The sequence below is a fragment of the Trachypithecus francoisi genome, unplaced genomic scaffold (genome assembly GCF_009764315.1).
Source record: "Trachypithecus francoisi isolate TF-2019V2 unplaced genomic scaffold, Tfra_2.0 Contig00663, whole genome shotgun sequence".
Taxonomy (NCBI): domain Eukaryota; kingdom Metazoa; phylum Chordata; class Mammalia; order Primates; family Cercopithecidae; genus Trachypithecus; species Trachypithecus francoisi.
In genome coordinates this window covers 41,161-54,540 of record NW_022680806.1, presented here as the reverse complement: position 1 = coordinate 54,540, position 13,380 = coordinate 41,161, and the positions used below count along the sequence as shown (strand labels likewise).

At 35.0% G+C, this 13,380-nt stretch overlaps 1 protein-coding gene and 1 pseudogene across 1 annotated transcript in view; one reads left to right on the top strand and one right to left on the bottom strand.

The window, feature by feature from the left end:
* The window catches only part of LOC117087559 (ankyrin repeat domain-containing protein 62-like), a 39,586-nt gene that overhangs the window by 14,239 nt on the left and 11,967 nt on the right, over positions 1–13,380 (top strand). Inside the window, exons 2-4 of the mRNA XM_033217899.1 lie at positions 2,368–2,401; positions 2,670–2,811; positions 11,334–11,404. Of these exons, the coding sequence (XP_033073790.1) occupies positions 2,368–2,401; positions 2,670–2,811; positions 11,334–11,404 (247 nt within the window). The remainder of the gene's footprint in view (positions 1–2,367; positions 2,402–2,669; positions 2,812–11,333; positions 11,405–13,380) is intronic.
* On the bottom strand, positions 9,345–11,359 carry LOC117087563 (annotated as a pseudogene).

The window sequence follows — 13,380 nt, the reverse complement described above, 5'->3', positions numbered from 1 at the left end:
AGTGCCCTTGTCAAGGAGGAGTTTCAGCTGGTTGCCATGGAACCCTGACTGTAGTGCTAAACACAGACAACTCCTGAGAGAACTTTGACTGCAAAAGGAAGTAGAGAAATGAATGGGTAACAAGTGAAGAAGAATGTGAGATTCAAGGGACTTTTGTTCCATTTTCAATTTTAAAATGGAAACTGTTAGAGAGTATTTTTGTTTGTTGTTTGGAATAATCCAGTAGAGAAGAAATGTGTTTTTGGAATTTAGTTTTGTTTGCATGTGTGGGCTTTGGAAAGTTTGATCCATTCTCTTTTAAATATTTATAGTAAATCAATTCTTACAATTTCTATTCACGTATCATTTTATTGGAAGAGGTTTTTCTTTCAGAACTCGTTCAGAAATGGAATATTTTAATGTAATGGTATGTGAAAATGATGACCTAAAAGTTAAACTCACATGCATATATTTTTAGAATCTGTAATAATAAACATACAAACACTTGAGTCATATTGAATAGAATTTAAACATTCCTTGATGATTTATGTATCACAGTACCTTTGAAAGTAGCATCACGAATAGCTGTGCTTTAGCAAGGTACTCTGAAGTAACAGGTGTGTCACCTTTAAGGTTTTTCAGATTGTGGGGAGGGGGAGGCTTTCTAATGAATAATAGAAAAGCAAACTCCTGAAAAAATTCATTGCAGACTGTTACTTTTGGATTGTGTAGTTCAAAGGTAAAAAAAAAAAAAAAAAAATGTTTCCCTGGACCAACCAACAGACTCTTTGACATGTATTGTACACTCAGTTAGTGTTGGTCGAACGCATGAATAGTTGAAAGGATGAATGAATATTTTTTGGTGAATTTCTTTAGAGAAACCAAATTTTCAGATTACTAAAAGGTTTCCAAAACTGCATAGGTATAAAATCTTACTTTAAAACATTGCAAGACTCAGCGATTATTATTTGTAGTCATAGATAATATTAATTCATCTGCTATTATATTACTTGTAAACACTTGAAAATAAATATTGCTTTCATAGCGTATTATAGAGTATCCTGAAACACGTATTTTGGAGCCAGAGTTCTTGGGTTTGAATGCTTAGTCTGCTACTGACCAGTTTTATGGGCCTGGGCAAATTATATGGCTTTTCCTTGCCTACTTTCTTTTTTTTTTTTTTTTTTTGAGACGGAGTCTCGCTCTGTCGCCCAGGCTAGAGAGCAGTGGCCGGATCTCAGCTCACTGCAAGCTCCGCCTCCCGGGTTTATGCCGTTCTCCTGCCTCAGCCTCCCAAGTAGCTGGAACTACAGGCGCCCACCACCTCACCCGGCTAGATTTTTGTATTTTTTTAGTAGAGACGGGGTTTCACCGTATTAGCCAGGATGGTCTCGATCTCCTGACCTCGTGATCCACCCGTCTCGGCCTCCCAAAGTGCTGGGATTACAGGCTTGAGCCACCGCGCCCGGCCTTTCCTTGCCTACTTCTTCCTGTATTAAATGCCTAGTAAGTTACCTACTACACAGAACTGTTGGGAGGATTCAAGACACTTAAACACTTGTACAGTGTTTAGAATAACAGTACCTGCACAGTATGTCCTGAAAAGCTCGCCAATGTCATCATTTAAATGAGGGTTTCTGTTACATAATTAATATTTATCACATAAGTCTTAGTACCAATTAAAGCTTGTTTGCATATGAAAGGGCAACAAGGCCTGGCACAGTGGCTCACGCCTGTAATCCTAGCACTTTGGGAGGCCAAGGCAGGTGGATCACCTTAGGTCAGGAGTTCAAGACTAGCCAAGCCAACGTGGTGAAACCCCGTCTCTACTAAAAATACAAACAATAAATAAATACATAAACTGGGCGTGGTGGCAGGCGCCTGTAATTCCAGCTACTCAGGAGGCTGAGGTAGGAGAATCACTAGAACCCTGGGGGTGGAGGCTGCAGTGAGCCGAGATCACGCCATTGTACACTGGCCTGGGTGACAGAGTGAGACTCCGTCTCAAAAAAAAAAAAAAAATGGAGGGGGGCAACAAGAGAAAAAACTAGTGTGTTATATATATTTTTTCTATGAAGTAATGCAAGTAACATGTTTCTTCTTTTTCTTTGGCTGTCAGAAAACTTGATCTAAACTTAATTTTTTATATTAGTAGTAATATATTTTATTTGTCCTATAATGCTACCCTTTTCATTTATAGTTTTATCCCCTTGTAGAAAATAATTGTATTTTATGTCACCTGTGAAAAATGTCCTGTAAACTTTATGAACAGGAGAGAGAAATTACAAATACAGAGGTTTTATTTAAGAAGTAGTTATAGATATTCTTCGTATTTTACATATTTACTATTTGCCTGATTGGAATTTTTTGTTTTGTTTTTTTTTTTAGGCTTGCAAGGAAAACCTCTAATGAAAAGAACAAGGTATTGTAAAAGTAAATTTTCAAGGATGTTGTTGAAAATCCCTTATTAAAGTTCACTTAAAAACAGAAAATCCTTTGTTGTAAAGACATTGGCTTTCAAAAAGCAACAGCAAAACCATTCATAAAGGTACCCTTTTAACCAAAGTTAGTTATTTTAAGAAGTGCTTTGGTTTTGCTCATAGAAAAAGATGAATAGTTCCCACTGGTGTACATTTAGTATTTGCCATAAATGTTTGGTAGACATTTTGAAACAGTGTTATTTATTATAGGTTAAAAGAGATCTGTGTTCCAAGGATGACCTCAATGACATGATTTGGTCACCTGAAACATCCTCAGAGGATGATGACTTGCCTTATTCCAATGATAACAACTTTATGTTATTCATTGAACAACATGGAATGGAGCATAAAGGTAGGACCAATGCATAAATATAAGGCTTTTTCCCTATCCTGTAGTAATGTATGCACACATTGCTTAGCACCGTACCATAGACCACTGATGTGTTACAGGGATGTTCATCTCAGAAATCTGCCTTTACCCAGGGTCAGGTTGTCATTATCTCATACCTTGAATACTGTGATAACCTTATAACTCTTCTCCCTACTTCCCCACCTTCCAAAACCATGGTCTATTCTGCAACCATAATTATATACATTTTTAAAATTCACATCTGATCACGTTACCTGCTTGCTTAACACCCAGCTGCAACTTGTCATTGCTATAAGGTAAAGATGACAATGCTCTAGCTTTATACTACTTCATTTCACACCCTTGTTTCTCTCTGTGTCACAGCCAGTGCCCAGGTGTTTGCTCCTACAATCCTTAGCTTTAGTGAAATATAGTTGATATATGTTAAAGTGCACATATGTAAGATGTATAATTTAGTAAGTTTTGACAGGTGTATACACCTGTGAAACTGTCACCATAATTAACACAGTTATCATATCCATTACCCACAAAAGTGTCCTTTGCTGCCTTATGTTCCCTTTTTAGAAAAACTGCTAAATTGTTTTCCAAAAGATGTGTACCATTTTGTATTGTCATCAGCAGAATTGGACAGTTGCAGTTGCTGCATTGTTACACTAAGTACTGCAGTATTTATTTGTAGCCATTCTCATGGATGTGGTTACTGTGCATGATCCTAATGACTAAACATGTTAAACATCTTTCTATGGTTTTATTTGCCATCTGTATATCCTCTTTAGTGAACTATGTTTTCACATCTTTTTCCATTTACAAAATTAGATTGATGTTTTCTTGCTTGTTGAATTTTAATAGTTCTGGATACTATTACTTTACAAGAACATTTTTTCCAGTCTGTAGGTTGACTTTATTAATAGTGTCTTTTGAAGAGTTTTAAATTTTGAAGAACTTGTTTAGTTACAGAGTTTGTATTTTATGTCGTATCTAAGAAAACTTTGCCTAGCACAAGTAATTTTCTCAAAAATTTTATTCTGTGCATCATTCTAGAGGTCTTATAGTTCTGGGTCTTACATTTAAATGCATGTTTCATTTTGAGTTTATTTTTGTATATAGAATGAGGTATAGTGGAGTTATACATATATAAACGTCATGTACCCTAGAACTTAAAGTATAATAATGAGTATCCTTTCAAAAAAATAGTTAAAAAAAAGAATGAGGTATAGATTCAGTTAACTTTTTGGATCTGACAGCCAGTTGTTTGAGCACTATATGTGGAAATGGCTATCCTTTCTCTACGCATTGCCATCCTGCCTGCCTTTGTCAGAAATAAACTGGTTGCCTATATGTCATCTATTTGTGGACTTTCTATTGAATTCTATTAATTCAATGCTCCTCAAATTATGGTAGGGTTACTTCCTGATAAATCCACCTTTCAGTCAAAAGCTAAGTAATACTTCATTAAACCCATTGTAAAATTAATAAGTTAAACCACCTGAAGTTGGGGACTGTCTGTATTTGACTTTCTTTATATAGGTTGAGCATCCCTAATTCAAAATCCCAAATCTGAAATGCTGTAAACCCACAATGTTTTCATTGTCAGCCTGATCTCACAAGTGGAAAGTTCCATAACTGAGCTCATGTGCACAAACTTTGTTTCATTCAAAAATTACAAAATATTTAAAATTACTTTCAGAGGCCAGGCGTGATGGCTAATGCCTGTAATCCCAGAACTTTGGGAGGCCGAGGCAGGAGGATCACTTTTGGTCAGGAGTTCAAGATCATCCTGGCCAACATGGCAAAACCCCATCTCTACTAAAAATACAAAAATTAGTTGAGCATGGTGATGCACACTGTATTCCCAGCTACTCAGGTGGCTGAGGCAAGAAATTGCTTCAACTTGGGAGGCAGAGGTTGCAATGAGCCATGATCTCACCACTGCACTCTGGCCTGGGTGACAGAGCAAGACTGTCTCAAAAATTAGGATAATAAAATAAAGTCAGATTACCTTCAGGCTTTGTGTATGAGGTGTATATGAAAAATAAGTGTTTTTGTGTTTAGACCTGGGTCCTATGTCCTAGAGATCTCATTATGTATATGCAAATATTCCAAAATCCAAAATGCAATACTTCTGGTCCCAAGCATTTTTAAAAGGGATACTCATCCTGTGCCAGTGGCACATTGTTTTGATTACTATTGATTTATAATAATTCTGAAAATCACTTTTCAGATTTTGTTATTGGTTCTGTTTTGGCTCTACTAGATCCTTTGCATTTCCACATCGATTTGTCAATTAAAAAAAAGTCTGCTGGCTTGGGATTGATTAGGTTGGGATTGTGTTGTATTTACAGATTATGGAGAATGGACCTAACTATAATGAATCTTCCTACTCCTGAAGAAAGTGTATGTCTCCATTTATATAGGTTATATTTAATTTCTCAGTAATTTTGTAGTTTTTAGTATATAGGTCTTTATGTTTTATTAGCTGTTTATTTCAGTTTTTGATATAGTCATTAATGATATTTTAAAAATTTTACTCTATCACTAGTATACAGAAATACAGGTGTTTGTATGTTGAATTTGATATAGTCCAATCTTGCTGAACTCACTTATTAGTTCTGGTACATTCTGGGTAGATTTGATCATATTTTCTCATAGACCAAAGATTGTCAAAACCTTTTCTTCTCAAAGTACCCTCTTATTAAAGACTTGTGGCAAAAGGGGTTTCTCTTGTAGCTGATAGACTCTGCCATTGTAGTATGAGAGCAGCCATAGACAACCTGTACATTAATGAACACAGCTGTGCTCATTGCGAAGACAAGAAGCTGGTCCACAGTTAGAGTTTACTCAAACCTATTGTGTGGTCATGGTTGTGTATAAAGATAGTTTTATTTATTTTTTCAACTGGGATGACTTTTATTTCTTTTTCTTGCCTGACTGCGCTAGCTAGAGTCTTCAGAACAATGCTGCATAAAAGCAGTGAAAGCAGACATTCCTGTGTTGTTGTTCATCTTCTGGGGAACATACTCAGTTTTTCACCATGATACATGTTAGCTGTAGGTTCATCATAGATGCTCTTTATCTTGCTGAGGAAGGTCCCTGGATTCTTATTTTGCTGAGACTTTTTCATTTTTACAAAATCAGGAATGAGTGTTGAATTGTATCAAATGCCTCTATCTGTTGAGATGATTCTATGGATCTACTGTTTTCCGTTGTTACTCTGGCAGATAACAACGATGTTTGAATGTTAAGGTGACCCTGCAGTCCTGGGAAAAAACCCATTTGTTTATGATGTATTGTCCTTTTATTACTATTGGATTCCACTTTCTAAAGTAGTTATGATAAAGTGTTTATTGGTTTATTGTAAAAACTTTATTTATTAGACCAGTTTATATTTCACAGCGAAATGGAGAGAAAGGTACAGAGACTTTTTGAATACCTTCTACCTGCACACATGTAGCCTCCCTCCTTATCAGTACCCTTCCATAGTGGTACAGTTGCTATAATGGATGAGCCTACATTGGCACATCAGAATCACCTGCAGCCCGTAGTGTGCATTGTACGCTGGTGCTATACATCGTATGGGTTTAGTCCCAAGGTACACTGACATGAATGCGTGTCATATACATTATTTTCACCTCCCTAAAAATCCTCAGTACTCTACCTGTGTATCTCTTCCTGCCATCCCTCACCCTCTGGCAGCCACTGATCTTTTTACTGTATCCGTAATTTTATGTTTTCCAGAAAGTCGTATAGTTGGAATCATACAGAAAGTAGTAGCCTTTTTAGGTTGGCTTGTTTGACTTGGTAATATGCATGTATGGTTCCTTCATGTATTTTCATGGTTTGATTGGTCATTTCTTTTTCACATGGAGTAATATTCCTTTGTTTGACTGTTTCACCACAATTTATTCACTCCACTATTGGAGGATGTCTTCGTTGCATCACAAATTGGTTGAATTTTTACATTCATGCTCATGAGGGAATTTTCTTGTTGGTAATATTTTCTGGTTTTGGTTCAGGGTAATGCTAACATTATACAGTGAGTTGAGATGTACTCCTTTTTGTTTCTTTTTTCACAGTTAGTGTTGAATTGTATTGTTTCTTCTGAAAATATTTGGTACAATTCATCAGCATAGCTAGCTGAGCCTGGAGTTTTCTTTGTTGGAAGATTTTCTACTATACTTTATTGCCTCATGTCAGTTTTGTTACACTGATGATCTTAAGCCAATCCGATGTTCTAATTAGTACACTGTGTGCGTGTGTGTGTGTGTGTGTGTGTGTGTGTCTATATATGTCCTTTGATTTTGTGTAATTTTTGTGTTTAATTCTTATGGGTACTTAATAGGTGCTTATATTTATGGGATAAATGAGACATTTTGACATAGGCTTACAATGTGTAATAATCACATCAGGGTTAATTGGGGTATCCATTAACTCAAACATTCATCATTTGTTTGTTTAATGAACATTCCAAGTGTACTTCCTCAGTTATTATAAAATCTACAACAAATTATCACTGACTATAATCACATTATTATGTTCAAATGCTAGATTTTATAGGCTACATCTAATTATATTTTGTTTGCATTAAGCATTCTCATTTTCCACCACTGTTACATTCTTCCTAACCTTTGGTAACAATTCTCCTACTCACTAATCATATGAAAATAATTGTTCTAATTTTTCACTCCCAGACGTGAGTGACAATGACAACATGTGAAGCTTTTCTTTCTGTGCCTATATTATTTTACTTGACATAAAGTTCTCCAGTTCCATCCATGTCATTGCAAATAACAGGGTCTGATTGTCTTTTTATGGCTGAACAGTACTCCATTGTGTATATATACCACATTTTCCTTATCCATGTGTCTGTTTGTGAACAAAGATTGATTCTAAATCTTGGCTATTGTGAAGAGTCCTGTTATAAACACGGGAAGCCAGACATCTATCTCCTCAATATACCAGTTTCCTTGTTTTTGAGTATACACCTAGCAACGGAATTGCTAGATGGTATGATGGCTCTTAGTCCTTCTGAGGGCCCTCTATACTGTTCTTCACAGTGGCTGTCCTAAATTTACATTCTCAGCAACAGTGTAAAAGAGTCCCCCTTACTCCACATTCTACTAACATTTATTAGTAACTCATTTGGATAAAAGCCATTTTAACGAGTGAGATGATATCTCACTGTAGTATTGATTTGCATTTCTCTGGTGATCCGTGATACAGAGAACCTTTCCATATGCCTGTTTGCCATTAGATTGTCATTGGATAGTAGTTCAAGACAAAACAAGGCCAAGGGAAAGTGCCATTGTGCTTTTATTTCTGATCATGTTTCTCCTCCCAGGGGAAATAGCAAAAAGATTAAGAAATAGAAGTCTTCAATATGTAAGATACTAGTGTTAAATGGAGAGGAAAGAAGTGGTGGGGATAATTTATGAGGGATATAATACAAGGGGAAGAATGAAAGCCACAGATTGAGAGACTTTTGCCAGAGCAGAAGGATTGTGAAGGGGGAAGGAGGGAGGAAGGAAAGAAACTATCTTAGTCGCTTTGGAGTTAATGATGAGGACACTTGAGAGAACTTACTTGAGATGGCTTCTGTATATTTGCACTTAATCAGGACATTAGATTATCACTGCCCCTAAAGATTACTGTAAGCAGTGCAAGGGAGTGCAAGGGAGTGCAAGTATTGGCGTAAACCACAGCGACTCATTTCTCTACTCCATATCACACATCAAAGATACAGGTTTTGTTGATATTAATTAATCAAATTTCATTTGAACTAAGAAATATTGGCTTTTTTTTTGAGCAAGTTATTTTTGTCAGAAACCTGTTTTTCAGAGATTAGCATGGTATGCCAAGTCAAACTAATTTTAGAAACAAAACGATTATAGGATTCGTTTCTTGAATAACAAAACTAATACTTTCAATAAACATTGCACTGATTTTGAAATACAGAGTGTTATTAATAATGAATAAGTCTGTGGAAATTAAATTTTTTTCATAAATATTTGTACATCAAAAGCTTATTTTATGTTAATTGTTGGTGTGTTTTATATATCTTCTTCCATGAGTGGGTTAAGAATTTTTAAGAAAGGGCCCAACTACTGGATCCAAGTAATGGAGGCATAACAGTAGCCCACCTGAGGTTGGAAAACAATCGATATTTTTATCCAATGTTATTCTACAACTGTCTCTCTAAGATGGTCATTTCAGAACATTTTCTTTCATGAGGAAGTAGCTCTATGTTCAACTATGCTGTCATCACAACTGTGTACTTATTAAAATATATTAAAATATTTATTTTAATAAATAAAAGTACTTATTAAAATATAGGACACATGGTTGAACATGAAAAATACATGTAGGATAATGGTATAATTAAGTATGATGTGTGTTGCATTAAAAATATGCCACAGCACTCTCCCCAGAAGCTTTGACAGTTATCCTCTCAGGATCATGATTTGCTATTCTTACTGAAAAAACTTTTTTTTTTTTTGCCAGCCAGTAGGTTAATTTTGAAATATGTGCACTTTTCTTTTTTTAATGATACAACATTTTATTTAAAAACAATTCATAGAATACATTTTCACATTAGGGATTCCCATAGTGGGAAAATAACAATTTATTACTTATAGTTTTATATTCATGGACAGATTGTTTCAGAACAAGTAAAACACATTTGAGAATTGAGTGTCAGTTTAGAATTTGTAATATTTTGATACGTCTACACGGGGAACCTTGCTCTTAAATGGAACTTCTCTATATTCAGAAGTACTCCAAGCTTTTCTTCCTAAGATTTAGAAATTCATAATGTAAGATACAGCATTTCCTAATTTTAAAATTTCCCTGGTATATGTAACCATCAATAGGTGGTATCTACTGAATAGAGAGGGAAGTTTTCAAAAACTAAACACTGTCTAATTTTCTGCAAAGTTTTTATTCATGAATTAACAGTATTTCCCTTTGTCCATTATTCCCAAGGCAAATGCAGAAGTTTGATCATGTATTGATAGTAATAAAGCTGGATTCTCTTTAAGAGATTGATAAAAGGCAAAAGCTCATATATCATGTTTAGTTATACTGTGACTCTTAAGAGAAGCTGGGAGGCAACCCCATTAACTCACCAGAATACAAAACTCAGTCTCACAATTTCTTAGTCATAATTCTTCTCAAACCTTTTCCTCAAATATTAAATTTGGAAAATAATCTTGTGATTAAGAGAAGAAGGCTGTCCACCAATGGACTTACCTGTTATTTCTTCCTTATTCTGAGTTGAATGGCATGACAAAGCAGAGACAAACAGGCATACATCAATTCTTCAAAGTATGAAGTCAGAATGGTCAGAGCTTCCACAGCACGGCAATAGCTTTGCAGATGCCCACATCGTGATCGTTGAAATAGCAAAGCCCAGCAAACGTTAAAGCTGAAAGTGCCAAAAGCTCTACCTTGATAGCTTTCTGCAAGGCATCCCTGTGAACGTGGTCATTAACCACCTGTCCAAGGCCCCAGTAACTATGAAGAGTGAGGGTTGCAGCCAGGAGTAGTCGGTCACAGAGCCAAGGATTCAAATAAGCAGCTGGAAGCAGGCCCAGGAGCAAAACACTGACGACCCTCTCACTAGTCCAGTGGAGAGACGCAACCTGGGAACCAGGATGGTGGCTCGGTGACAAGCAAATGTGCTGCACTCCACACCATTCTGCGGTAGGTCAGTTCTGAAGTAATGCTGAGATATGAGCAGGTTTGACCACTGGGGTTCGCAGCAACAGAGCTCAGCCTCCTTGGGCACCGCGAAGGGTGCTCAGTCTCCAGAGAACCATCATCTCATTCTTGATAGCTCAAGGTCATCCACCAACCCCCACTTTCTGTTTTAGTTATAGTCAGTTAAAACATAAACCCGCTTTTGAAACCTTAACTGCATGTTTTATGAAACCTGTATTATATAAAACTGTTTATCTGGGGAGAGAGCCAGAATCAAAGAAGAGTTTACATAGCTGTCTGTTGAAAATGAAATTTGTCAGAATAGTAGAGGAAAACATTTCAGATACAATGAACGGGGTGTATATGGATACACGTATAAGCAGTAACAGTCATATTGGAAGTTATTCATAATGAGAAGCAGGTTTAGTGTGTTATTAAAAAGGTAATGTTAGGAAGTAAAGAACAATATATAGTGTTAGTTTATCTGTTAATACTGGATTTTCAAATTTTGTTTTTCTGATAGTTTCATTCATTTATATTGGGTGGATTAATTTGTGAGCGAATCTTTGAGGTGTTGGTCTATGGCTTGAATCTGGTGACATCTGGTGTCTTACCAAGTAGTTTGTTGAAGTTTTGGAGAACTAGAAGTAATTCTTAAGAAGTAGATATATCACTAAAGATTAAGCTTCATTAAAATTCTCAATTTATACAAGAAAAATATATGTTATTTTCATTTTTATAAAGACTAAAGTTTTTATCTAATTGTTCTAAGTAGTTCATTTTAACTAAATATATGGATTTGTGAGCAGAACAAGACTTAGAAATGACATCAGAGGGAGAGCAAGAGAGCCTTGAAGGATGTGAAAGTAGCCAACCACAGGTATGTCAAAATTTAATTTCAAATTTCTGGTTTTCTTTGGTAATGTAGCATAATCCAAATGAAATTACTTTTGGACTAGCCTTTTAGAATCAATTGAATATAATTTAATAGTTAATTTTAAAACATTTTAACTGTTTCTAAAACTTAAAGTGTTCTAAGAATCTACAGTGATTTACAGCTAATATTAATCTTGGAACTAAGGCAAAAAGTTCCTGAGTATTGTTTGCTGTTCCGTTTTTATAACCTAATATAATAAAGAAGGTAATATCAAATATTGAATTATAATTTTAAGCAATAAAAAATTATGAATAATTTAACAGTGATGGCTGCTGAGTTGGATTCCTGTTAAAGGAGTAATCATTGCCAGTGGTCCAAAATTTGCATTTGATATTACTTATGACTAATACCAAGATTAAACATGCATACTCCATTGTGATCGCTTACTAATTTCAATATCTATGTTCAGGGTAGAATGGGGTCATAAAATCAACCCAACTACCTATCAAGAGATCAGACCTTGCAAAATGGCATTTTGGTGTTTGGGTTCAAGCAATAATGTTCCCAACTTATTTCAACATAGGAAATCTGCAAATATTTTTAAATATTTTAAATCAACTGCCATTCGTAGGCCTGAAAATTTATTAGAACTTGACTTAAGCCTATAGTTTATATAGCTATATAACACTATTATTTTACAGTATATATTTGAATTAAAATGTACGAATTTGCTTTTCTTTTGATTGGTGTTGATTTTGACTCCTAATAATTTAAAGAATGCCTTCTCACCAGTTAGTAATCTTTGAAAAAACACTCAAATGTCCACTGTTGGGTATCACTATTTCCAGCACAGTGAGATAAAATCTTGTTAAGTGAAGATGACTTTGTATTACTAAAAATAATCTCTTATTTCATTTTTGGTAAATCTGTCACACAATGAATTAATGTTACTGCAAACACTGTCAAAGTGAAGTTTGATGGTTTGTGTTTTTCTTATATTTTAGGCTTATGCAAACTGTTTTTCACTTTTTGGTTACAAGAAAGTGATTTGAGATTAGGTAAACATATATTAAGAAATTTAACAGTTAAATTTTCATTTTTTCATACTTCATTATTTAAAGACAAAGTTGTCCTTAAAGCATATACCCTGACAGAAAAGACATCTGACAAACAAAACTCATAATCTTCCACTTTCACATCTGCAAAAAATGTCTCAGCAAACAGAAGTGAACAAGTATAGTAATGGCATACATCTGTATATGCAGGACTCCCTTATGTGCAAAAGTATGAGGAAAATGTGGATCAAACAAGACAAATGAGGTGGAAAAAAACTTTAAAACTCATCAAAATTGAGTTAAAGCAGAATTTGGGTGAAATTTGTGAAGAATACAAAACTACTGCCTTGTTTTTAGGAAGAGCCACTCCATGATAACTACAGGAATAGCAAACTTAAAGAAAATACCCTCAAATTTGACAAATAATGCACCTGATTGTCAGGAAAAGATGTATCTGGAGTGTTCATCTAATATGTATTCCTAATATTTCCTGTTTAAAAATAGTGCCGCCTCATAAATGTCTTTTGATCTCATTTATACTCTTGGTCTCCAGAATTTGCTTGCCAGTCATCTTCTAATTTTTATTTAAATGAAAATAAAGTATACTGTGAAAATAGTAACAAACCAGACACAGAACATGCTTTTAACATTGACCAGGAGAATTTTATAATGACACAAAAAGTACAAAAGCAAGGAACTCAGAAGTAATTACCATTGAAATAAAAGAAGACCAAGAGTGTTGTAGGTCCATGATGAAAAAAATCACCAACATAACATTAATTGCAAATTGGACATCAGAAATGTGCCTCAGTTTAGTGATCCAACAAGCCTTTTAGATTTGTGGCTTGCCTGCTCCAGATAAATTAAGTATGTGAGAAAAAAAAAAGCATAGTGTTTCTGTTGTTACAGACACTTAATAAGAAT